Below are 27045 nucleotides of genomic sequence, written 5' to 3' on the forward strand. Positions count from 1 at the left end.
AGATAGATAACTTTTTCTTTTTTAATCTCGGCAAGTAACGAGGATCCGTTTCATCAACAAAAGGCAGATACAAGAGATTAAATACCCAAAAGAAAATTATTAGAACAGAATAGATGACAAATCCACCATATAATATAACTATAAAAGAAAGTACATGCAATAATCACATTATATATGCGTAACTCAATCGCAGGAATCCATCATTAGCCGTAATCCTAATTCCCGACCTCCTACAATTGTTCGATATGGAGCCAAGTGAAAATTGGGAATGGGAATCCTCTATCCAATCCATAATTGATACTAAAATCTACTTGTTCGTGGTATCTAGAGGAAGTCACAAGGAAATAGTGTAGTAAGGGGTTTTGGACTGATATTTGAATGCATGAGACCATCACAAAAACATCCCATACAGATTTGATAGAAAACCATAACCAAACCGAATCAGGCAGAAGAGGAAGATGTCGCAGGTCGTGTCGCCTTCGAGGGCAACTAGAGGTAACCAGAAGACCTGCAATGAGAGAGACAAAATCTAAGGTTAGGGTGTACATTGGTATGTGAGTCGGTTTTTTCATTATAAAACTCGATACTCAATTTTTTTTTGGGTTGTTTTCTCTAAAAAAAAAGGCAACCCAAAAAAACAAAATCCAACCATTAACGGCCTTTGTTTTTTCGATCCACGAATTTGAGATGACAAATTCTCAACTAACAAAATTGAACGACGCATTATAAATATTCGATACGATAAACAAGATATCAACATTGATTGAATGACTTTTAAGTCCAAAAATATATATAAAAAAGAATTATGATATTCAAACACCACGATATTAAAAATAGCAAACGCACGTTAAAATGTAATAAGCGCGAGTCGTGAGAAAGGGATTTGAACTTCAAAATCAAGGATGCTGTGAGGTGAGCGCGTGTTGTGAGAAGTAGACAAAACTATAAAATACGAAAGTTTAAAAACCGAAAACACTGCGTAGATGAAAATAGAATTTAATTTTTAATTTTTATAAAATAATTAATATAATAAAAATAATATACGTAAAATAAATTTCTATTACGGGTTTGGCCCCTTTGGGTCTTTGGATTGCATGAATTAATTTTATAAAAAATAAGATGAGAGGGGTATCTTAGATTAAAAAAGGCTCTAATCTCTCTCCCTCTTTCACGTCTCTCTCGAAACCAGAAACCAACTAGCTCTTCCGCTGCCGCCCGGGCGTCCGGCTCCGGCAGGGCAAGTCCAACGGCCCTCCGTCCTCCTATCTCCTTATCACCCCTCTTCTCTCATCTCCTCTGCTCTCCTCTTGGACTGGTGGTCCGATATCAAAGCCGCCCACGCCAGAACCATCGATGGTTTGGTGATGGTGTTGCTCAGCCGCGCCAAGCGCCGAGCCCTGCCTCCATTTTGACCTTCAGCAGCTGGTATGGGTCACCCTCCACTTTCTGATGGTCTGTAATGCCGCTGTTCCCTCCCCCTTGCCCATGACGACCTGACCGCGCTCAATCAAGCCCGTTCCTACCATATCGAGCTTAGATTGGGCCCCATACCCTTCCCCAGCACGCAATGAACTCAGATCCGGTGAGATTGATGTTGACTTAATCGAATCTAAGCCAATCCCGACCATGTACGGATGATTTAGGGCTCGGTTTGATATGGTTTGCTTTGTATTAATTGTTTGGTGATGTTTTTGTGATGGGATCCTGCGCTCGGATATCGAGTCAAGTCGTCATCTCTGCATTATCTCCTGAAACGGAGATAGAAGTTTGCCATGGATTAATGGACCGGATCGATGATCTCTTTCTCATTTTTACTGGGTCCATGGTGAACTATGGCATGATGGTAGCTGATCGGCATTATTGATCATAAGAAGGCTCGTTATAACTGTAATTGTCATTACTTGACGTGACTTTCACATTTATTTATTTTTAACCAACTTGGTGGGTCAATCAATATTTTTCACTATTATAATTTCAATTTGAGTATTTTTCTCTTATATCCGTCTTTGCCGTAGACTGATAAATTCGTTTAGATATCAATGAATGAAGCTCATCATCGCTTAAGAAAAAAAATATATGAATAATGTCAGATGTACCTAATAAGAGACGAAAGAGACGAACGCCCATTTGGCGACTGGAAGAATCCACGACGCTTTCCTATCATGACCCGCAACTTGAATTTTATCTCGACGATCAATCGGCTGACATTTTGAATTTTATACTATAACTCTATGAATTACTGTTCCTTTTCTTATTTTCGAGTAAAAGAAAAGCACAACAAATTAATATATTATTGAGGATGTAAAATGAATGTATTTGTAGGGCGTCAGCCTCCTAATTCACTCAAAAATAGAAAAATGATGTGTTTGCTATGCAGTTGTCGGAGATGATCTCGAGTTTGCAAGATTGTTGAATTATTGGGCAAATTCAGGCGTTGTTTTGCAACAAAATAATTTTTTAACTCTATTTCACTTTAATTCTATTTATCTTCAATTTAACAATATAATAATAATAATTATTATTATTTTTAATTTTTTTTTATCTTAATTATCATCAAATTCAATTTTTAATATTAAATTCTCTCAACTATTCGTTACTTTTTCTACAATTGAATAATACAATCATTACTTTCTCTCAACTATTCATTACTTTTTTCCACATTTTTTTTCCATAATTCAACATTACAATCCCAAATAAATATAATTATTTGTAATTGGAATGTAGTGAAAGTTAAACTCAACTCCATTCCCAAACAAAGTCTCAATTTCTATCAGAAAATAATCAAGAGTTTTTTTTCTTATATAATGAGAAGTTTATTTTTTCTGGTTTCACGAATACCCCACAAGTCCATAGATTCAAGTAAATTCATGACTACGCATGCAAGGAGAAATTCGAAACTACGACCTTATGAACTACTCACAAAGTGTACATACATCCTAACTGCTTGCGCTAATCCTCGAGGGTTGAGAATAATCGAGAGTCGCTTTCTTAAACGATCATTTTACTCTCTTAAGTAATGACTGCATATTCAATTGATTGGTTTCAGCATCCTATTTTTCATGAGTCCAGGCCGAGAAAGAACCGGCCCGGTTATGGTGGAGTGAATTTTAACCAAGCGCGAATGACAAAGGACACCTAATTATCGAGCATATCTGTTAAAATAATAATGCACATTTGATAATCTTGAGATAATCACATATCCAGTTGGTTGATCCGATAGGTATGCCATATATTATCAAACCCGACATGCTTAGTCCCACTTCTACTTTGGAGCTCGTAAAGTCTCGTATTTCACGGGGCATTTGGTTCGAATATTGCTAACTTATATAGAATGTGAATATTACAATGAAAATGTGAGAATGTTGTATTTGTTAAATATATTAAATTATTAAAAAAAATTAACACAGCGTTTAGTAACGAAGTTAAATTTGATTTAATTTGATTTAGTTTAATTTGATGAGATGAAAATAAAAGTAGTTGTTAAAAATGTGTAAGAATTTTAAAAAAAGATCAAAAAGTAATGATTGTATTGTTGAATTGAGAAAAAATATTAAAATTGAGAAAAAATATTGAATAGTTAAGAGAATTTAGTATTAAAAATTAATTTTAATAATATATAATAAAATGTATGAGAGAGAATTTGAAGAAAAATATAAAAAAGTAATGATTATGTTATTAAATTGAATGAAAAGTAAAATTAAGTTAAGTTAAGTAAACTTTAATTTTGTAAATAAATAAACCAAAATCATTGAAAATGTGAGTGATAAAAAAATATATTAAATTATTGAAAATGAGAGTACTAAAATAATATATAATAATTTTATATAGATAAAATGAGGATTCATGATTGCAATTTCGTCTGATTTGAGAATTTCACATATTTCAAATATTAAATTCTTAACGATTATGGTTGTAAAATTTTAATTCGAGAAATCGATTATATTAGTAAGATATACAACTAAACGCTATAGAATACGATTGGGGGAGGGGGTATCCAAAACTTTACATCTAAATAAACGCACCGACGACATGGTCACAACGACCCATACATATTTGTGGTACAACAATTTTGCCGAGATCCCAAAAGATACTAAAGAGCACGGTCCAACTCATTAACTTTGAGTAATGATAATAATCAATTTAATTTCTGTCGTGTCTTATCTATCCATCCACATGGTTCGGTTCCATCACCTCAGTCTCTCCTCGATTAAAAAAAAAAATTCAAACTTTCCGTCATCATCCACCAAAGGACGCAATTTTCCCTCTAAATACACGTCCTGTCCCCACCGTTTCATGCTGAATCCATTCAAGTCAGATTCCTTTCCACCCTGCCCAACAGCGGAACCCTCTCTGGCTCTCTCCCCGTCGTCTCCTTGAGAAAAGTCTCCGGTTTTTCTCCTCCCATGGCTTCGCTGAGCTTGACCCAGATCGGAGGTGGCGGCAACCCGGTGGCAGAGTTCGTCAGGACTCGGTCCCGGCCGATCCTGGCTCGGCCCAGCAGGGCCGGGCTCCGGGTCGTCGCCGCTGCAGAGACCGGCCGCGAGCCCGATCTCAGGGTCACTGTCAACGGGTTGCACATGCCCAACCCGTTCGTTATCGGGTCTGGCCCGCCGGGGACCAACTACACCGTCATGAAGAGGGCCTTCGATGAAGGCTGGGGTGCCGTGATTGCCAAAACTGTGAGTCGGGTTCTTTTAGCTGCTGATGATGGTGATGTCCTGGTTTCTATTACTTGCTGATTAGTCCTTTTCAGCTGACTACTGACAGCGTAGATTCCTTATAGTCGCGATCCCATTCCTTTGAATCTGTACTTTGTTCTTGCTCATACTTTATAGACTGTTAGGACTATACTATACTGATGCCCTGGCATTTGAGCATGATCCCCTAATCGGCGGAGTCGGGCAGCGATAGGTTAGTCTGTTTTCATGTGGATGTTCTGTAGAACTTGGTGGGTCATTATGTTTTTGTTGGGTCTTTTTCTCGGAAATGATGGTAAGATATTAATTTCTGTATCTGAAGTTTTCGGATTCTGCATGAAGATGTCTTTTAGTGAAATTTTCTTCTCAGGAATTGCAGAAACATAAAGGGTTTTTGCTGAATTCGATTTGTTGTGTAACCGTGTTTGTTATAAAAACCATGAAGTAGTAGTTGCTCTCGGCATACTCCGTTCTCTTAAGGCGACTTGCTTCCCCATTTATTAGTGAATTGGATCTAAGTTGCCTCCATCTTCCTCATGGAGCAGAATGTCTGATTTTTGAATTCTACTAGGTGTCACTTGATGCTGCTAAAGTAATCAATGTTACCCCTCGATATGCTCGTCTAAGGACAGGGGCAAATGGCTCTGCCAAGGGACAGATTATCGGGTGGGAGAACATAGAACTCATCAGCGACCGACCTCTTGAGACGATGTTGAAGGAGTTCAGGCAGCTGAAAGAAGAGTACCCTGATAGGATTCTCATTGCTTCGATAATGGAAGAATATGACAAAGCTGCATGGGAAGAGCTTATTGACCGTGTCGAGCAAACCGGAATTGTAAGGCTACTGTCCAGTACTCATTCTTTCTATGATGACCTGCTCGTTGCCACACGTTCATTCAGTTTATGTGTTGGTAGCAATCCTCGAGAATTTTATATGAATGACTCTCTTTTGAAAGACAAATTTTGTTTTAGTTATCAAATAACAAACTAATCATTTTTTTCTTCCTTTTCTTCATTTTAGGATGCAATCGAAGTCAATTTTTCGTGTCCTCACGGTATGCCAGAGCGTAAGATGGGGGCAGCAGTCGGACAGGATTGTGCTCTTTTAGAAGAGGTCTGCGGGTGGATAAATGCAAAAGCTACTGTTCCTGTTTGGGCAAAGATGACTCCTAACATTACAGACATAACTCAGGTCAAACCTCTGCTGATATCATATCATCGTTCATCTTTCTTTTCCAATCTTTCATACCAACTGGAGCTGCAGAGTCGTATGTCTTTGTTCGTTTGGTAATTGACTTGTCAGGAAGAGTCTTTGAGACAAGTGATTAAGAGATGGTTCGTTAAGTTCCTGCATTATTTGTTATGAATACGAGGAACATGAATTATGCATATCTAAAATTTCGTATTTATATGTGCATATTTTCCTTTTCCTGTCCCTTCCTTAAGGATATTTGATGAGTGTATGAAATGTATATTGCTTGAAGTCGTGTGTACTGATGTTCCTCTTAAGTTGTATTTGGTACAACAGAGAGGAAACATCTCAGAATCGTACTATGTTGAAACGAGATCATTGGATAGGATGTTTCCATTCCATTCCACTTTGCCCTACCTCCTTACACCTTTCCTAAATCAGCCTTAACTTTCATCGGAAGCAAAGCAAATGAACCTTCTGTATGCAATGCAGCCAGCTAAGGTGGCTTTGAATTCGGGATGTGAGGGTGTAGCTGCTATTAACACCATCATGAGTGTCATGGGCATCAACCTTGAGAGCTTACGCCCTGAGCCTTGTGTCGAAGGGTTTGTGCTTACTATTCTCGAACTTTCATAAATATATTTTGGCCGATCATTTTATTCAGAGTGACTAACTTTGCGTTCTTTTTTTTTTTTTTTTTTCACTTTCAGGTACTCTACTCCTGGGGGGTATTCTTCCAAGGCAGTCCATCCTATTGCGCTCGGGAAAGTGATGAACATCGCAAAGATGATGAAGTCAGAATTTGGTGACAGGACGGATCTCTCACTCTCCGGTATTGGAGGGGTTGAGACTGGAGGTGATGCTGCTGAATTTATTCTCGTGGGGGCAAATACTGTTCAGGTAATCTTTCTGCTGTTTATTCAACTACTTTTCATTTCATTGCTCTATAACTTTTTTCTGCAATACATATAATAATTTACAAGTTCGTAGTTGCTGCCGAATGCGAATCGTTTATATCAGTACATTTCTTGATGTCTTACCCTTGCGTAATAGAAAACGGGAACAAATTGGGTTAGATATTGGAGGGTTCTAAAGCAAAAAGACAGCTTGGCAGGGGCAGTTTATGGGGGCAAAATATAGGGAAAGGTTTTCTTACAGAAAATTTGAGCAAATCTGATGGCTCATTTCATACGATGGAATAGTTGGTATCAGATGGAATAACATACAGACTGTAGTGCTCCGGCCTTCATTTGCTGTTCGATTCCACCAAATTAGAGAATCAATCAGGGATGGAAAAGGTTGCTTCGGTAGTGTGTGTGAGACTTTTATGGCCCAACTATATGATTGGAATCACCTAGAAATCATCCTTTTCCATAAACTTACTGATCAACTACTTTATGTCATATCCAGTACGAGGGAATGAGAACACAGGATGGAATGGAATCACCATGAAAAACCTGAAGGTTTCTGTTCTGTTCCTTCCTATTCACCCGAACATGAAAGTATTGCGGTTCATTGAAGCTTTAGATCTAAATGCATCCAAGAAGCAAAATATTTTAATTCTGCAGAATGCCTCAAGGAATGAATAGTGTGGTGATTCTTGGTTTTTTGTGACCAACCAAAAAGACTGACTTTCATGATCTTGTATATGTTTATCATATTCTGAGACAGATTCGTTGTGATTCTTTTTCATTCCTAGGTGTGTACTGGAGTCATGATGCACGGGTACGGCCTTGTCAAGAAGCTCTGTGCTGAGCTGAAAGATTTCATGAGGATGCACAACTTCTCGAGTATAGAAGACTTCAGGGGGTATGCATATACTTCGTATTTACTCCTGTTGCAGAATAATAAGCTTCTGAAATCTTGTTTGCTCTTTAAAACTCATAATAACGATATTTCTTTCCATCTGTCATCAGGGTTTCTCTTCAGTACTTCACCACCCACACCGACCTAGTTCGGCGCCAGCAAGAAGCAATCCGACAGCGCAAAGCCATCAGGAAAGGTTTGCAATCCGATAAAGACTGGACTGGTGATGGCTTCGTGACAGAGACTGAGAGCATGGTTTCAAACTAAAATATAACTTGTAAAAAGCGAAAAAGAGAGATGTGACCGCTTCTTCTTCTTCTTCTTTTCATTTCTTTATGTACAATTCCAAATAAGATGGTGGCTTGAATATATCCTGAATAATGCGATTACCTAACGACATTCAATCAGTTGACCACGCACCATTTTATCTATTGTTGTATGGATTGTTTTCTTTTTTATTGGTGAAAATTACGAAATTAAGAATACCTTGATGGGTAAATTGCTGGCTCTCATCGATGGAACTGTTGGGTCGTTCATTGTTACGGATCAGCATGACTGTCAATTTTTCGAAGATCATCCACTGTCAACGGTTCTAAGAGATTATACTTATCAGTTATCAGATGAAGGTGTAAATCATTTTATCAGCTGTCGAATTGATCAGTAAAGATCTGGCAAATAAAGCTTCCCGCATGAGAGCGGGCTTATACACGTTAACCAATGGGATAAGTATTTTGAATAGGGAAAGTCAATAACCGAAAGTATTAAGATGATCCTACATATCCAAATTATGCGCGAACTTTTCATCAGGTACCGAACATACACTACAAACTTAATTAGCAGTTCCGCTCGGCCTGTGCTGAAAATTACCCGACGAAATAAGTCCGGGAGCTGGTTAACTAATAATTAGATGTTTTAAGTATCTAATCACGTCGATTAATTATTATAATTAACCAGAAGAGGTGGGACGAGGAGGAAGAGGAGGGGGAGTATCAGAATGGGCAATTGGGACTCCAGTCATCTCCTGAAGCTGCGAATGCATGCTGCTGATGAAAGCCATTGACTCATGCTGAGGCTCCTCCATTGCGTCCCTCAGCTTGCTCAATGCCACACAGTACGCTTCCTGCATTATTGCATTACAACTCCACTCCATTATTTCAGTTACAGCCATCGGCATCGAGAACGTACATATCATCAACCAATTCAAGCTTATACCATACGGTGAACGTCGTTAATTAATTATTGTTTACCGGAAGAAATAATTGTCATGAACAGTATATATCAGAGCTATGTATATGCAGTTCTAGTTCTAGCTAGGTAGCAGAATCTGTCGTATATTTTTTCGACACGGTTAAGCCGCCTAGTGACTTTTTTAATTGTAGGTTCTTCATGCTATAGCAAACGTGGTAGGATGCACCGGCACTTGGGATCAACTAGACTCTAAAAGTATTTATGAGCCGAATCTACCTTATTGCATCCGTCGGAAGAAGAAAAAACTGGAAACAAGTGTTTTGAATCAGACGGCTATGATTACTTCAAAGTTTCTCAAATAGTGCATCATCAGCTATGGAATTTTCAATGAAACAGTAACGTATCTGTTATTGCTGAAAGATAAAAACCCAACAGTGAAAGTGTAGACTGCAAAGTGTATTAGGCTGAATGAATAATTTTCCATTTATGAGGGTGCGATAATCAATGCATTCGTAGGGTTTCTTTTCATTCATTATTGGTACAGTGAGAGCGCACTTCACTGATGTCTCCACTTTATTTGGTATAAAAACAAAGTATCGTCATTTTCATTTTCTTCTTCTTTTTTCTTTTCTTTTTTTTAATCATTCTCTCACTGCTTTTTTTTTTTTTAAGAAATGACTAGACGTCCTTAACCTATGATTTGAGCGAGAGGTCTTAATATATTGATATAAGGCCCCTACTCAAAATTAAAAGATGAATTTAATTTTTATCGATCAGACTTATATGTTCTTTTATTTCGTTTTACTCTTTTTATTCTTTTATTAGGCAATGACTTTCTTTACAGTTGAAAAAATATATATTTAAGTATAATCTCAGTTTGCATTTAGTTTTCTATTTGATCACGAAATTTTTCTAGGAGATTTCACACCTCGAGACTATAGATACAATTTGAATTTGTCAACTCTAATACATCTCGTGTTTTTTTTTTCCTTTTTTTGAGTCAGTTGCTCCTATTCTTTTATTTCTAAAGCCAGTTAGATGCAGCTTTTGCTTTCACACTTTCACCAGTCTCACAGCCCAGAATAGAATTTTTTTTTTTTGCAGAAAATGAATAAAGCAAGCTAGTCAAATCCCAACAGATGTGGTTGGCCTTTGACTCCCCCAACCCTTCACTCTTCTTCTTCTTCTCCCCAAAAGATTTGGACATCATATTATCAATCAAACCCTAATTTAGCTCCGATAACAGTTGGAGTTCTTTTTCTTTTTCTCTCTCTCCGGTGAGATGTAAAACTAAGCTGTCTCGCTTATCTTCCTAACCTTAGTGGAGATGATATAATGTTAAAAGACTCATATACTTGAGAAAATAACCGCTAAAATTTATATAGATCATTCAGTTTCCTACTAAATAAACTCTTTACTTGTTGGATCCTTTGATATTATGTTTCACCCTTTTCTTGGAGCTTGCCATGGTTCCACGCATTGACACTATCAATTAAATCACACGACATTCTAAGTCATGTTTGCCGAGATAATGTTTTGAAAGAGCCAAATAAAAACTGATGAAAGTGAATTTGTCATTATTTTGTCGGGGGACATTAGTTAGGCCAAGTAACCTAAACCTTAACGTTTACCTTCTTTTATACGGACATGGTCTTATATTAGTAGTTTGAGCTTCGAGCAAGATTTATCTCAGACTTTCAATTAACCTAAAATAGTTAGAAACGTTCTATCTGCCAAACATATACATACTGACATATATCTATTTGCCTCGAGTTATAAGCGAAGGTGCGAAGCATGTAGAGAAAGCTGCACGTGCTAGTAGTTTAAATGAGATCAGTTCTGTGATTGGAAATAGACAAGCTATATGGAAACTTAGAGAAATATTGTTAATTACTTACCATGAACTGGTCAAGATCTGAGTGATGAAGCATTCTCCGTGAGGACTTGTTATACTCTATGATATGCTGTTGATTCCTCATCCGATAATGATCGCCACGTGCTTCACCAACTACCCCTACCTGCCGATGGAGAAAGAGAGGTTATCGAGTATTAGCTCATCGATCGAGTCTCTCATATGATCCACCGTACATCGTTTAGCTTATATATATAGGAACCAAAGGGCCCTCCTCAGAGCAAGAGCGAGCGAGCGAGAGAGAGAGAGAGAGAGAGAGAGAGAGAGAGAGAGACCTTCAAACAGTCGAGGTGAATTCTCACGAGTTCCCCGAAGAGTGGATGAGTCGATATTCTTCTCTTGAGCACATCCTTATCGGCACTTTCATCAACATTGTTATCATCATCATCTTCTTCTTCTTCTACTACTACGTTTGCACATGTTTCTCTGTCCCTGTGAGCCTCCATTAGCTTCTTTCTCTTCAAAACAGTTGCCTACAATAAAAGAGATGTGCCCACAAATGGAAGAAAATAGGGTTTGATACTTCACACTTCACTGCTCATCTATTTAAAGTGACCTAAAATAGTAAAATGTGCCCAAAAAGACTCACCCTTTTGGATGGAGTCGATGAGATATGGAAATATTACTGCATCACGCATCGGATGAGTCGCGTCAACAGTGTCACTTCATTTGTTACATTCTAACACGTGTACTATCTTATATGGATCACCGACGGGCCTACGATCAACCAAGATCCGACAACGCAAATGATGTTGAATCACCATATATCATTTATCGGTTTATATATATAGCTGATAAAGTTCAAATTGAGATCGGCCTGAAAATTGAGTGGTCTTAGATGTTGCAGTTTACATAAGCAATATTTCTTCCGAAAGCCGAGAAAGATATGGAGCGTTGATGTGTGTATCGATTAGAGTGTTGTGGTTGCTCCACAAAAGTTACTTTTATTTTTTTTAATTGACGAGATCATGGGAATCCTCGATTTACTGACGAAAGATAATTTTTTTCAAAAGTACAGGATTATCCTTGGTGATGAGGTACTTCCTCTTAATTTCAAACGCTTGCACTACAAGTAAAGTCCGCTTATGGGGAGTATTAACGTCTCGTGATTTACTAAATACTTATTTTCCAAATTTTTTATTTTCAATTACGGTGAAGATTTATGAATTTAGTAAATGAAAGGAAAAATGAAATAAAGATCAGAAAAAATCTTTGCAGATCAAATTAAATATAAAATCTTTTGATTTCAATTGAAAACTTTATCCTCTCCCTGATGTCGATTGACACATGCATGAAAATGCAGATCGAATGGCACGAATCATCTCAGAATTACATCACTAGCTACTTGATGATGAAGTGTATATTGCAATATAATTCTCATTCTCTCTTTGGTTCGGTTATTCATATATCTCACTCTTTCTATTTCCCTTTTGTCTTTCTAATAATAACAAAAATGATGATGATTATTATTATTTAATTTGCATTGTTGTGTTGTCAAGACAATGCTTTCGAAAGGAACCCATCAAGGGGTTTCTCGAACGATGGGATAACTGATAGTACAAAACCTCCATGAATGGACAGTGTTCTCCTCCTGTCTTCTTCTTTTATCTTTCTTTAATTTGCAAAAAATGCTCATTTCTTCATTTCTCCGATACACTCTTTTCCAAGAAGAAGAATCCAAATCTCCTACTATTCAATTATAATTATTAGGGACTATGGTATTTGTTTGCACCTTTAGCTAGGGAGGACGTACTTGAAGGAGAATTCTTTCAAACCAACTGCTCAGTTGGTCTTAATTTGGCCCCACCACAGCAGCAGCAGCACTTGATCTCGAGCGGATGACAAAGAAACCCGGCCGATCGATATGCGGCAATGGAATCGGAACCGGATTTCAACCATGGTTAGATCGAAGTGGACAGTTTAAAATCACATGATCAATTGGCAGTTCTCTTGTTCCTATAAGTAAAAAAAAGAAGCCGATCTTCACCGGAAAACTATGAACTTTGGTTGGTTAATTCGATCAGCTCATCGATGATCGATAAGTACAATGGTCGTCCTATGATCTTGCACATTCGCAGGCGATTAAAAAAAAATCCCTCGAATTAACTTGGCTATATGTGTGGTTTTAACGAAATTCTATAGAGTAATAACTGGATTTTTTTGCTGAAATCGTGTAATGTATACTCAAATATTTTACTAAAAGTTTAAGTAAAGGTCTCTCAAAATCTTTATAATATACTAATAATATAAGTAAAAAATCTTCAAAATGCTTGTAATTAACATTAGATGTAAGTAATTTACCAACGACCTATATAATTTACCCCAATTAATTTCTCATAATATACATGCTTATTCGAAAAAGGCGTGATTTACTTAAAATTAAAACTACTTTATTATTTTTTTATTAATTACTTTCATGTACAGTGCACCCACTTTTAATTGATTACGCTTTACACCTTCATGTGATTCTCTATATGTATGGTGAACGTTAACTGTGGGGTTTTGGAAGCAACTGCATATTAATGCTTAGTTGTCAAATCAACCACTGTTCCAAGGATTTCATAAGGAATGGAAGCTTGTGGGGTTGTCCAAGATCTCTGGAACTTTTAGGATGGTACCAGATAAGATCAGAAATAATTAATGGAGAATTTCTATTTCCTTCCTTTGGTTTCACAGTTTTACTGTGGTTTTAATGGCTACTGAAATAGGACAGCCCAAGTTCCCTCATCGTCAGGAGAAAAGAAACACAAAAAATTACAGCACTGGACGTAAAGCCCTAACCATGAACGCGATTCGATTATAGGGATTTGGGACTGAGGCTATCTTGGAACTGCCCGATGATCGAACAACCGTGATATATCAATGGAGAAAATATAGAATTTTGAATCTTCTTAAAAATGTGCTGGTGATTCTCCCTCTAAAAAATCTGAGATCATTGGGTTATGGATCAACAATCTGTCGTGCTTATTGTCAGTTGTTGAGATGACCCTGAATTACAGAGAAGCAATGTAGACAAGGCCAGGACAGGGAAACCCGGAGCTCAAGTTAATTCTCTACTGTGAACAGTGGATTTGCCGGACACATAATAACCTGAGGTATTTATTCATATGAAAACTTGAACCATAATAACCTGAGGCATTTATTCATATGAAAACTTGAACTACAATTGACCTACTGCGATTAATTGGATCGGCTTGCTTCGGTGAAGTGTTGTACGTATGCGTGGGCTTTGTTAATTTGGATCTGCCTAGAAGATTGATTTGAACGGGCCCCTCAGTTCACTCACTCGCGACCAGGGCAAAGCTTAGTGGCGGCTTGACGAAGGGCACGTCGATGGCTGGGGCTCGTCTCCCTCTCCTTGAAAAGCGGTGGCAGGTCGAGCCCCAGCCGCTCGCTGGAATTCAAGGACCTCCTCAGGGTGCTGGCTTTGTTCAGCCGCACGCACCTTTGGGCCTAGCTGTGAAGGCCCAGGCCTCGGTACTCGGACGAGGCATCATCGTTTCGGTCCAGGGCCCAAATGCCCCGCTCAGCTCAATCGGCTTCAGCCCTATCGGTGAAGGATATGCATAGATCAATAATTGAGAGTCCACAAACAACCAGACGTAGTTCCCCCGAGTGCGTGCTCCAACCATGCAAGTTCACGTATATGCTATTATTGATCCGCATAAATTTGAGAGATTTATACTTTTCTCGATACGAACATTGACATTTGAAGTTCATTGAGAGAGAATATTTTCATCTTCGACCAAGCGGAGATCTTAATCTCTTCGTAGAAGAAAAAGGGAACGTGATCTAACCGAAGAAACAATGTACTCTCTTTGGGGCGCATTTCTTAAATAATCCTCTTTTCATTACCCATGTGTTGTGTGTTTGGGTTTCTTAAATATTGGAAATGATGTTAAAAAAATGAAATTAATGCAATTTAAAAATCATTTATTTCAAGAAAATTTTTCTAGTTGATATAATTTTATGACTTGATCTTTCACTTCAATAGAATATCCTAAAGAAAAAATAGAGAAATGAGCCTAAATTTTTAATAAAATAATTAATAGAAATATTATTTTCACGAATAGTCTTGCAATAACACCGATAACTCAAAAATTCAGAAAAATATGACCCCAATCGATCGAAAAATTCCGAAAATTAAAGACCTTAAGGATTGGATTTAAGTTTTAAAGAAAGAAAATTGGAATGAAGTTGATCGGACCCGATTTTATGTATATATAAATTTATTTTTGTAATTCATATTATATATTATAATTTATACTTAACAAATAAAATAAAAAATATAAACAATACATTTCAGATCCCACCTAAGGCACATGGGTAAATTTAATTTCAGTTGCAAGCTGATAAGTTGTATGATAATCGATATTAGATTTATATTGGAAGCAACATATCTCTTCCCTTTTTACACACGTACTATTGAGGAATAAGAACGAAAATGTACCTAGAACTCTTGAAGGAGGACATTGACAACATGAGAACTTTAAACTTGTGCAACAATGTTAGCAGGTGGGGTGGCAGGCACTATAGTAGCATCGGATAAAAGGGTAACCGGTGTTTGTGAATAGAAGAAAAAGAAGAGAATAAGAATAGGGAGAGAAGAAGAAACCTAAGATAACAGAAAACGAAATTAAATAAAAAAGAAATTAATGATATGGTATCTCTTTTTTTTGAAACTTTTATTCTCTTTCTTTATTTTTTATTCTCCATTACTTTTTTATCCATAGAATCCCATAAAAATTTTGATTGGGACTTTGAAAATAATTTACCAATGACATAATGTCTTAAATAAATAATATAATTTTGAAAATTTTGTCAAAAAATATAAATTTTTAAATCACATGATATATGTTCGTAATTCATCAGAAAATATCCATATGTAAAATAATTTTAAAAATTCTCAATATAAATTTTGAAAATCTAGCGATACGATACAAATGTAAATGGGAAACATGAGAGAGGAACCGTGAGTGTTGAATGGAAAAGTTGTTTCATATTTGATACGTTCATCGGAGTGAATAATTATGGAAACTAACATACTAAGTAGTTTTTATAGTGAAAAAATATGAAAGGATGCATTGAAATTGAAAGTTCATAAGAAAGAATAGGTATAAGTTGGTTTTTGAATCTTGAAAAAAATAAAAGAATTATAGTCGAAAAAAGAGAATACGAGAATTTTTTTTCCAACGATTAGCAAAGTCAAATAATAAGAGTAATTAAAAGGAGAAGTAATTAAAAATCAAACATAAACTAGAAAAAAGATGAAATGTAAATAGGAAACGGGAGAGAAACTGTGAGCGTGTAATGGAGAAGTTATTTTATGTTTAATGCATTTGTCAGAGTGAATAATTATGAGAAGAAATATGTTAGGTAGTTTTTATAATGAAAAAGTATGAAAGGGTGCCTTGAAGTCAAAGGGTCATGAGAAAGAATACATGCAAGTTAATTTTTCTATTAAAACGAATGAAAGAATTCCATGCTATTGAAAAGATGTGATGTTTAGTAGCATTCGTATTATTTGAGTATATGGTAAAATAATGATATTTTTAATTTACCAAGGGCAGAATGAAAAAAAAAGTTAGAGAAATACTTTCGGAATTGTCGTACTTTAAAAGAGATGTACAAAGTTTAACTCGGCTAAGGCTATATATGATAAGAACATGTGATACAACAAATGTCGAGAATAAGCGATAAATAGAGAGTTAAAAGTGTGCGAGAAAAAAATACTAACAAAGCACATCAAAATTGTGGGAGTAAAAGGTATGAAAAGAACGATAGAAATTTACGAAAGATACGAGTATTTTTTTGGAACAAAAATTGGGAAAATAAAAAATTTTGAAAACAATCACATGATTCATATTGATGAAACAAAGAATGTATGAACCCATTAAAACAACAGGCGTTGAAAACGAATATACGGCGCAATGAAATTTCGAAACTATAAATGGTTATAAAATAATAATAGAACAAACATACATGTGATGAATGACTAATTCGATTGAAAGAAACGTGATGTAATAAAGCGTAAAAAATGAGCAATAAATAGACATAGTCGGTTTACATATATAGCGAAAATGTGCGATCAAAATTGAAGAGTTAAAAATGTACGAGAAAAAGTCATAACGGTACGATGATATTTTTGAAATATTAAAAATTAAATAAGCTTGTCTACTTTTACATAAAGTATAGATGCTTGTCAAATCAGTAATTACAATTTGCATAAGATAGGTATCCTTATACTTAATTCAACGGCCACTTGACAATACCATCATGACTAATGAACGATCTGCAGATCGATCTCATGGTTAGGCGAACAAACTCCCGAGCATCCTTGCTTCATTTGATCAGTACGAGTTCAATGTAAGAAATAGACAAAAATAACCCTTGCTTAAGAGGCTGCTCATTTGATATATGATCGTCGAGTTTCTTGACGAGGAGCCCATTCAAATGGATGGCAAAGTGCACGAAATCTTTGATCGCTCCGGTCACTCACTGCCGTAAAGTCTGATGATGTATTTTGGACTGATAATCAGAACATGTAATTCATTGTCAAATTCATCGAACATCTACCAAAAACTCGGCTCGAATCGGAAGGTCCATGGAAGATCAAAAACTGGGAATTACATAGAACATGCAACACCTTCATTCTCAATTCACAAAATTACTACATATGTATATATATGTCTAAAAATCAAAATAGTATGTACAGGGGATTGGAAAAACATGGGATGAGGGAATCAAGAGTTTGATTTAGACAGTAATTGAAATCAAATCAAAGTCCAGACCCCCTCGCTTCTCTCTCATCCACCATCTCTGCTCTGCTCTGTTTCTTCCTTCTCTTCCGATGATCTTATTAATTCCTCGGAGAGCTCGATCTCCCTGTCCTCTCCTATGGGTCGCCGACGGAGATGGCTCTCCCGCCGAGCCCGAGACGCGACCTGGAGATCTGCCGGGTGATCTCCCGAAGAGCCGGCCGGAGCTCCGGCTGCCCTGGGGACCAATCAACCATCGTCTTCTCCTCGCGCTTTATCTTCCTCACTTGGCTGTGGACTGGTGAACCCTCCACCTGCCCGACAACATCGTCCTCCTTCCCGCTGCTGTTCCTTTCCCCAGCGCAGCCGTTCTTGGCGCTCTTCCTCTGCTCCATCGATATCTTTCCCGAACTACCAGACAACTGAACAAGGCACCGAGCAATCCGAACTCCGAAAAACTGTCACTCGCGTCGAGTCACCCGACTCGCCTTTTCTCCGGGTGTATGAAAATCTTGGATTTGTGGAGGAGCTTGTGAAGACCGATATGATTGTGTGGAGTAATGTGAAGGAGAAGAAGGGAATATCTCCATTTATATATAAACGGGAGATGTCTTGGAGGAATAAGAGACGACCAGGGGCAGAACAGGAAACTTAGGCACGAAGGAGCAGTATAATTATAATGTTAAGACGACTGTTTTGGACCGCGTTGAAATTGGAATTCAACTAACGTACGTGTCCTCCCACCATACTTATCGTGGTCTACGGTTCAAGAAGGTAACCCATGGATATTAGCATATTACTATGGCCGCGCGGTATATCGGGCAGGCATAACACATGTAAGCAACGACCTACTGCTGTCGCTTTATGAAATACATCAAGTCTTATGACTAGGCAGACATGCTTACAGTATAGATCTATCGATGTAACAGGATACAAGATATTGATGAAAATGGTGCATTACTGTCGCAAGAAGTATTGCTACTAAAAATAAGTGTCGTACCTATAAGAGTTGATTCTAAAATGAGATCGGACTTGACATCGCCTGAACACGTAGTCGCTTCATTGTTCTTTCATTTGAACTCATTTCAGGGATCGAATTTGATCATCTCTAATAAGATTTAAATTCGTGATATCTTGTGAACCTAATAGTTTTGTTAAGTCGGTTGTTCGTTCTTATCCTATCGTAATAACGCATTAGTTTGGAAAAAAAGATGCGCTCGATGCGATTCATCATGTATGATCAACCCGATTGTCAACGTGCCATTAGTGAGAGACCATAATTAGGGAGGTGGGGTGGCGTGTACGTTATTTTCCGACCTTTCTAGGATATACCCGAATAGGACACATGGATAAGGTTCGAAATTTCAATGGGAACAGCTTGGGCTCCTTCGTCCTTTCAGTGGTCAAAAAATGTTAAAATAGGAAGCAGCCCCCCCTCGGGTTAGTGCGATTTGGTCCACCTGAAAAATTCCAACCCAACACCTATTTTTCCAATTTGGATGAACATAGGAAGATGCGGTCATTTGGCAACTAATGGCATCGGAGCTATTAGATATTTATCAATTACTATTACAATTTTATTGCTAGTATTCTCCAACGTGTCAAAAGGGATTTGAGATTAGATAGCAAATGGATGTGCCGAGACTTCTTCTCAGCGTTATGACTTCTTAACACTTACATGTTTCGACTATTACTATCTATTAGACGTATGAATGGCCGAGACTCGGTCATTGATGATGTTGGGCAGGTCAGAAAGCAACTTATCCTAACTCCGCCCAATCAACATCTCGTTAATTAGAATTACTTAGTTAAAAAAAATATCTCATTAGATTTGTCGATCTTAATTCACCCCCATCGCCTCTTTCCCTATCCAACCTGAAAAAGAGGGGTTCCTATTTGACTTGTATTTTGTTTGAAACATATCGGATATATCATCTTGGTTGCATCCAGATTCCAGACCATGTCAAAACCGACATGGCCATACGCGATTGAAAGGATGATTCCTCAAAGCAGGCTTACTATGCCGCGTCCAGCGCGTTACTTATCGAAAACAAATGGAGAGTGACATCGAAAATGTATGATTGACCGACCAATCAAGATGCTTGGTCCACCGATTCGAAATAGGCCAATCTAACCAAATCAATTTTAGGGAAGTCATATGTCTGCAAGGAGCATCAATCAAGAAACAAAATTTCTGGGGTCAAGTCCCTTTGTGTGATGATGCAAGTGATGCGGTAGCCTGAGGGGCAGTCCCGTTGTTTCCAAAGAACAGCAGGGGCATATCTGGAAGACGACGAGGGAGCTGATGTGGGACGTTTGCGTGGGAGGCTACGGCGGTTAATACCGTTAGTGGACAAGCGGCAACCGTTGGCGTGAAGCTTCTGACAAAGCCCGCCACGTGGCTCCATGATTGATACTCAGCTTACACGATGACACATATCATATGATTTCCAAATTCTTCTATTTGAAACAAAATCATCGTCTTCCAAATGGGAGATAATCAATGATACCTCCAAAAAAAAAAAAAAAGAAAGCTCAATGCAAAAAAAAAATCAAAATATTAATAAGAAAAATCATGTAAGGTGTGGTACACTTGGTAAGTTGTAGTCCATGTCAGCTTGCTGTGCGAGATTTTGGAATCTGTTTATGGCGGGGCTAGACGAATACTCGAGCTGGAATTAACCTTGGCAAATACAAGTTGACGACCTCTTATGATCATTTTACTGAAAAAAATAAAAAAGTGGATATATTAATAGAATACTTTTAAAATAAATACGAATCAATTACTTATAAGTACAGTAAAAGTTAAACACAATTGATATGATCTTGGCCCCGTTAGAACTATCTATCTTTATAAAAGTATATTCCATAAATGAAAAATTATTTCAGCAGCTATACATTAGAGTTGATCTTTAAAGAGGCCGGAGGAGCACCCATTTTAATAAGACTCGTATCCGATTTGTATTCAGCCTCATCAGCAAGATTCTAGAACTTCGGAAGATGTTGACCACACGTGGCTGGCTGGGGTTGGCCATAAAGGTGGACCAATGGAAGCGGTTTTCTTAGGCAATGCGGACGTCTGGTGTTTCCATATGCTATGATAATGTTTTAAGTCATCAATCATGACTTGCACATAACCCTTCATGGCAAAGAAATTATCATAGTTTTTTTTTTTAATATGAGGTTCCACTTGGTGGCTTTATTTATTTGCATACGACATGACACGTTGATCATGCCATGAGATATTAATGGTGTGCGGACTTTCTATACTTCCAATAATTTTTGCTGAAAATAAAAGGGAGAAAGGAATGAAAAAACGATAAATGAGCGCCGCAAAATATGTCTCCTCCTTGTATATACCTGGAATCTGGTCTCATCTATACCCGGTATAAGTAGGTATATATTGATGATATGATCATACTGATTGATACGTTCAATCGCCTTTCTTTATAATTATTTACCAGTAAAAATACTCGCAATAAAATTCTTTAGATAGCTATTTCAGTAATTTGTTTCAATTTCGTTATCTAACTCCATTTTTTAGGGTAAATTACCAAAAAAATAAAAACATTCCACTTTCTATCGATTTTAGCAAACTTTTAATTTCCTATCACGTTTAGCACGAAGTGGCCTGACCCGTCAATTTAAACGGAAATGTCCGATGTGACACTTTAACAGTCATGACGTGGATTCCCACAATTGCTCGATTGACCAGATTACGTGTTTGCCCTTCACCCTCCTCTTATATTTGTCTGATGGGGTCTAGCAAAATGGAGATTTCACCTCTTCTCCATTAGGGTTGATCAGAAGAACGCAATTTGGGAGAAGCAGTGCTTCACAAATTAGGGCATGTTCGTCGTGTAAACGCTGAGCATTTTGGAGCTTAAAGCTAACAATGTAGAGTTGCACAAGGAGAAGCACGCGCGTGGAATGTTTGTTCAGCTGTGGTCTTGATTTGTGGTCTCATTACCCAAGTGACTAGTTGTTGTGCTCTAGTTTTGTCAGATGGAAGAGCTATTGGTGTCCTTTTATTTGCAGGTGATCCATTGCTTCAATGAAGCTAATTTTCTTTTTCTCTTTTTTGGTATTGTTTGAGCTCGATGAAGCCAACAAAGTCACTATGTTACTTTTTGGCTGATTACTTTAATAAAATTTTTTTATTTTTCATTTTTCAATAGTGTTTTTGCATGTTGCCTTTATTTATACGTGGGATGGATTCAAGTTTTGTGCTTCTATTACATCATGGCGGGAATATGGTTTTGCTACTTGAGATCCATTATGTGGGTGGTGAACTCATCTCATCGAAAGAGGATTACGATCGAATGTAGAGGGTTGAGCTAAAAAACACTCTAGGGTCCTTAAATTACAGGGAACCCATTAAAATGTGGTATCACGTGCCAAAGCAACGTACGTCTTATGGGTTGGTTGAGATAAAGTCTGACCGTGACGTTATGAAAATGGTTGAACTAGGGGTACAACATGGGTGTGTTCATGTATATGTAGAAGAAGATGAGAAAAGTGACAATTTGCAGCTTCATGTTAAGGTAGTTGATATGAAAAATGATAATTTGCAGGGTCTTCATGAAGGGTCTGATAAGGGTGGTAAGAAAGGGAACGACGTTGGGAATACTGATTATGATGAATTTGAAAGTGATGAATTTGAATGTGGTGAATTGTCAAATGATGGGGATTGTGAATATATTACAACCTTTGCGAACTTGAGGAATTACAGGTTGAGAAAGAGTAAAGGTGAAAGCTCTAGTGGAGGTTTTGAGCAGTTTGAGGGGGAATGATTATATGATGTGCAGTTTGAGGGGGAAGGATTACATGATGTACAGCTTGAGGAGGAAGAATTACATGACGTGCAGGCTATGGAGGCGAATAAAGAAAAACCGCTAGTAGAAGCTCATAGTGATTATGCTTGGTCCAATGATGAAGTGATGACACTTGAGAATAGTGAAGAAGAAGGTAAAAAAAAAAACAAAGAGAATAGATAAGGGAAAGCCTAACAGGGGCAAAAGAGATGATAAATTTTGCCTTGAGATGAGTTTTGAGTCACAGCAATTCAGGCAAGCTAAGCAAGATTATGTAGTTAAGAATGTGAAGTTTATTCGATGTGTTAGGTCTAGTGTGAGGAAGGCAGAGGCTTGGTGTGCAAAGAACTGTCCATGGGAAATATATAGTAGACAAACTCAGAGGAAGGATGCATTTGTGGCGACGATTTATAATCCAAAGCATAGGTGCTATAGATCTGCAAGGAACAAGCAAGCTTAATCGGAATGACTTGCAAATCATTAGTTGGAGATGTTTAGGCAAAACCCAGATTAGGGTATTATGGAAATGATGAATGACCTTGATGTGAAATTTGCTTTAAAAGTCATTGAAATTATCTGTTATAGAGCTAGGGCAAAGGCACTCACCATCATCATATGGTCATTGGGCGAGCATTACAATTTATTGCCTTCCTATATTGCAGAACCGAAAAGGGTAAATAGAGATAGCTTGTTTAATATGATGACTGAGAGGAGTGTTCCCAAATCAGCTGCTATATTCAAGAGGTTCTATGTGGGCTTTGAAGGGCTGAAACAACGGTTTTTGAATGGTTGCAGGCCTGTGATTAGCTTAGAAGATGTTTCCTTAAGACACATCTTGGTGGAGTTGGCAGGGATGAGAACAATCAGATGTTCCCAATTGCATGGGTTATGGTTGAAGGGGAAAATGAAGATTCATGGAGATAGTTTCTCCATAGGCTTACTTATGATTTGGGCATTTCAGATGGATTTGATTCGACATTGTTGAGTGATCAACAGAATGTAATAATTACATATTTATTTTCAATTATCTTTATCATCATATATGGAACATGAGTCTGATATGTTTTTTCTCCTCTCTTGTAGGGACTTCAAAATGTAGCGACGACATATATGCCTAATGTCAAGCACATGTCTTGTGCAAAGCACCTCTATGCAAATTGGAAGAAGTAAAATAAGATTACATATGCATTGGCGAACCTCTTTTGGAAGGCTGTTAAGAGCCCAACAACATCTGAGTTTTATGAAGTCATGAATCAAATGAAGGTACATTCCCAAAAAGCTCATGATGAGAAGTTCTACATGCATAAAATCAATATTTGGCCCAATAGTGAGGTAATTGACAATAACATGTCTAAATGCTTTAATGCGTACATACTGAATGCAATGACAAAACCAATAATAGACATGTTAGATGATATAAGGAAGGCCATGATGAAAAGGTTGGTTGATAAGAAGGATATGATATTGAAATGCAATGACACCATATGCCATGGGGTGAGGAAGAAGCTTGAAGAGAATAAAAGCATTAGTGCATTATGCACACCCACACATGCTGGACGCGAGGTATTTGAGGCGGCACACAGAGATGACACTTACGGTGTGAAGCTGAAGAATAGGACTTATGAGGGCAAAAAGTGGGATCTTATATGAATCCATTTTCCTCATGCCATTACAGGCATTTATTGGTTGGGAAAGGGCGCAGAGCATTTTGTTGATAATTGTTACATAAAGAACACCTATCCAAAGGTATATGATTAGCTTTTACAACCATTGAATGGGAAAAAATGTGGGAAAAGGTCAAGAGTGAACCTATATTAGGTCCAATAGTTTATATATATATATATATATATATATATGAATATTAGCTCCAATAGTTAGAAGGCAAACATGGAGGCCAAAAACATGTAAGGAAAAAGGATAAGAGTAAGAAGGACAACGAGAAAGGTAATCCCAATAAACTTTCCAAGAAAGGAGTTAAGATGAAGTGTAGTTTGTGTCATGAATATGGACACAACAAAAAGACATGCAAAGACAAGGGGAGAGCACAATAACTAGTAGTATCAGCTCAGGTATTATGCTTATCTCTCATAACTCTAATATATCTATCATATGTAATATGCTTATCTCTCTTAACTAGCATCATCAGCTAATGTAATATGCTTATCTCTCTTAAATAGATCAGGAAGAGGGGAAGGCCACGCAAGAATTCTTCAAGTCAAATGGCTTCGGGTCAGGTGCAATCAGGTTAGGTGGCTCCAAGGCAAATGGCCCAAGGACCATCAAAGCCGCCTGTAAGTCTTATTTTAATAAGTTTTATTTCAATGGTAGTATTATTGTTTAACTAATATTGAAACATGTCAATTACAAGTTAGAAAAATGCAAAAAGACCATCTTATGAGACTTTAGTTCACAAGGAGAAAGCACAAGTAGCAAAGGGATATGGGGTTACAATTAGGACTAAAACTGGAATTACATTTGTTCATGTAAGTTCATATGAGTTCTATCACTTTAAATGGTGCTTATGGAATAAGTGAAACACATTTCACATTTTTCGTGAAGATGTCTGGTGAACAAGTAAGGATTTGCCATCAAGGAAGATCGGGAAGACAGTTTTCCCAAAAGCAGAAGTAACATAATATGAGCCAGCAGCAATAGCAATTCTCGCACCAACAGCAACAGCAAAATCTGTGGCAGCAACAACAACATGTCTCGCAGCAACAACATTTTTCGCAGCAGCAATAACAACATTGTCTCACACCATCAATCGAATCATCAAGGGGGAAGCACTCAGTAGAGCACCACCACTTCAATCCCAACAAGGAGCAACCCCAAACTTAAAAAGGAATAGTAGCAACAACTTAAAAGCAATCAAGTATCTTCTTCAACATCAAGTGTCCACCGTCTCTTTTGATATAGACTCCTACTTCTAGATCTAACTGTTTTTTGGTGGTTATGATTACAATGATATTTTTGGATTGCTTTTTGAGTAATTAGGAAGATGGGAATGCCTTTTGGAGTCAGGATATGTTCTTTCTTATACATTCCCCTTTTGTGGATATGTTCATTTTTGTTAGTTATTCTAAGTAGAATCGATGGGATGGTGCATGAATGATGATGGATGTTGACCTCATTTCACCAGCCTAGTTGAGAGTGTAATGGATGTGGACATCCATTATATTTGCAACATCTTATATGAATATTGCAAGTTCTTGTCTAGATAACCATGGTTTCTTATATTGAAACTCAAAAGTATGGGAATATGAGTATCTTACTATCTTGTTATTCATTTCAATAACAAATGTATATTTTTGTGCTTTTGAATGATCATTCCAAGATGGGAATGGACAAAAGAAGAAGAGAATAATTAGACTACGTATAGGACATTATCATTGAACAATTAAGGGGTTATTGCAAATCCGAAAGAGGCAAATAACAAACCAACTGGTCTTGTTTTTTCCTCCACCAAATAATAAACCATAGGACAAAATACATAAAAAAAAGCATAACATCATGCATACACTGCTCTTCACCTTATCCTTAGCTCATTTATCTTAACTCGTCATAGGCAGCCCCAAACTTCAGCCTGTGAAGTCCCCCAATTCAAATAACTCTTGCAAAATCCCCTAATTTGTCAAAGGTAGCCCCTAATTCTTGTTCTTAATTTATGATAAACTCCAAATGTTGATCTATAAAACCCTAATTTATATACAAGCAGTAAGTGTGATGATCAATTTATCTTAACTTGTTTGATACGTGCATCAAATCACCTCTACACCTAAAATTTCTTGTAAAATCTGCATATGCCACAACTCACATCTTTGATATCTGCCATGGACCTCAAATCCGTGAGTTTTGTGCCCTAATTCTATCAAAATTCATATGCCTAACCTGAATTTCCTTTCTTCAAGATGATCTTCGTAGACAATTTGTTTTCTCCCATATTTCTTTTCACTAATGTGATTTTGAATCCTAAATGGAGAGGAGGTGAAATGTCCATTTTGCCTGATCCCATCAAACAAATAGAAGAAGAAGGTGAGGGGCAAACACGTAATTTCGTCAATTAGGCAATGGAGGGAATCCATGTCAGCGGACGTTAGCCACGTCACGACCATTGAAGTGCCACATCGGACAATTCCGTTTAAATTGACGGGTCATGCCGCGTCGTGCTAAACGTAATAGGAAATTAAAAGTTCGTGAATTTCTATGATAAATTTTTTTTTGCTAAAATTGATAGAAAGTGCAAAGTTTGTATTTTTTTTGGTAATTTAACCTTTTTAAAAATATATATTTTGGTTTCTCCGTCCAAAAAGAGTTTCGTTTATAACGTGGTTTTAAAAATATCTGTCCTCTAGCAAATTAATTTTAAATTTACTATGAGAAAATGTTTTTAATATATATAATAATATGTTTGGCCAATTTATATAGATATGTATATAATATGTCAAATGATTAATGCAGACCGACACCATTATTGGACCCCAAAGCAAATAGAAAATATAGCCTATCATGGACTTCTCTTTGCACCGAATTTTGAAAGTGATGACTATGACTTGATTCGTTTCATAAGGTTTTGATTATTCCTATCTGCATTATAATTTGGTCAGCTATCCCAAATTATATATACGCTTAAGGTGGAGCATTTCTTTCAGAACCGTTTCGGCTATAGTATACAAAATAT

At 37.2% G+C, this 27045-nt stretch overlaps 3 protein-coding genes across 4 annotated transcripts; 1 reads left to right on the forward strand and 2 right to left on the reverse strand.

Annotated features, from left to right (window-relative positions):
* Positions 1–4209: 4209 nt before the first annotated feature.
* On the forward strand, positions 4210–8124 carry LOC116188558 (dihydropyrimidine dehydrogenase (NADP(+)), chloroplastic). 2 transcript variants are annotated; one of them, XM_031517998.1, is made up of 7 exons: positions 4210–4679; positions 5269–5532; positions 5719–5889; positions 6382–6494; positions 6600–6789; positions 7300–7352; positions 7589–7704. In XM_031517998.1, the coding sequence occupies exons 1-6, from the start codon at positions 4404–4406 to the stop codon at positions 7339–7341; spliced, it is 1056 nt and encodes a 351-aa protein (XP_031373858.1). In that variant the 5' UTR covers positions 4210–4403; the 3' UTR covers positions 7342–7352; positions 7589–7704. The 2 variants fall into 2 exon arrangements, with proteins under 2 accessions (XP_031373858.1, XP_031373857.1); XM_031517997.1 differs by lacking the exon at positions 7300–7352 and adding an exon at positions 7806–8124 and having other exon boundaries at positions 4217–4679; positions 7589–7698.
* A 232-nt stretch (positions 8125–8356) lies between these two features.
* Positions 8357–11356, reverse strand: LOC116188560 (homeobox protein knotted-1-like 1). Its single transcript, XM_031517999.1, has 3 exons — positions 11071–11356; positions 10782–10901; positions 8357–8815 (listed from the first exon to the last, which is right to left on the reverse strand). Exons 1-3 carry the CDS (start codon positions 11239–11241, stop codon positions 8642–8644), a joined length of 465 nt encoding a protein of 154 aa, XP_031373859.1. The 5' UTR covers positions 11242–11356; the 3' UTR covers positions 8357–8641.
* Positions 11357–17378: 6022 nt separating this feature from the next.
* LOC116187118 lies at positions 17379–18132 on the reverse strand. Its single transcript, XM_031515723.1, has one exon. It carries the CDS (start codon positions 17946–17948, stop codon positions 17691–17693), a length of 258 nt encoding a protein of 85 aa, XP_031371583.1. The 5' UTR covers positions 17949–18132; the 3' UTR covers positions 17379–17690.
* Between the last annotated feature and the right edge of the window lie 8913 nt (positions 18133–27045).

The sequence above is a fragment of the Punica granatum genome, chromosome 8 (assembly GCF_007655135.1).
Source record: "Punica granatum isolate Tunisia-2019 chromosome 8, ASM765513v2, whole genome shotgun sequence".
Classification (NCBI taxonomy): Eukaryota; Viridiplantae; Streptophyta; class Magnoliopsida; order Myrtales; family Lythraceae; genus Punica; species Punica granatum.

Excerpts from the sequence above, each read along its gene's own strand:
- LOC116188558 (XM_031517997.1), top strand. The coding sequence starts at position 4,404 with ATGGCTTCGCTGAGCTTGACCCAGATCGGAGGTGGCGGCAACCCGGTG. Across the intron at positions 5,890-6,381 it reads ACATTACAGACATAACTCAG|CCAGCTAAGGTGGCTTTGAA; the intron begins GTCAAACCTCTG and ends TATGCAATGCAG. Across the intron at positions 6,790-7,588 it reads TGGGGGCAAATACTGTTCAG|GTGTGTACTGGAGTCATGAT; the intron begins GTAATCTTTCTG and ends TTTCATTCCTAG.
- LOC116188560 (XM_031517999.1), bottom strand. The coding sequence starts at position 11,241 with ATGGAGGCTCACAGGGACAGAGAAACATGTGCAAACGTAGTAGTAGAA. Across the intron at positions 10,902-11,070 it reads TTCACCTCGACTGTTTGAAG|GTAGGGGTAGTTGGTGAAGC; the intron begins GTCTCTCTCTCT and ends CTCCATCGGCAG. Across the intron at positions 8,816-10,781 it reads CAGATCTTGACCAGTTCATG|GAAGCGTACTGTGTGGCATT; the intron begins GTAAGTAATTAA and ends GCAATAATGCAG.
- LOC116187118 (XM_031515723.1), bottom strand. The coding sequence starts at position 17,948 with ATGGAGCAGAGGAAGAGCGCCAAGAACGGCTGCGCTGGGGAAAGGAAC.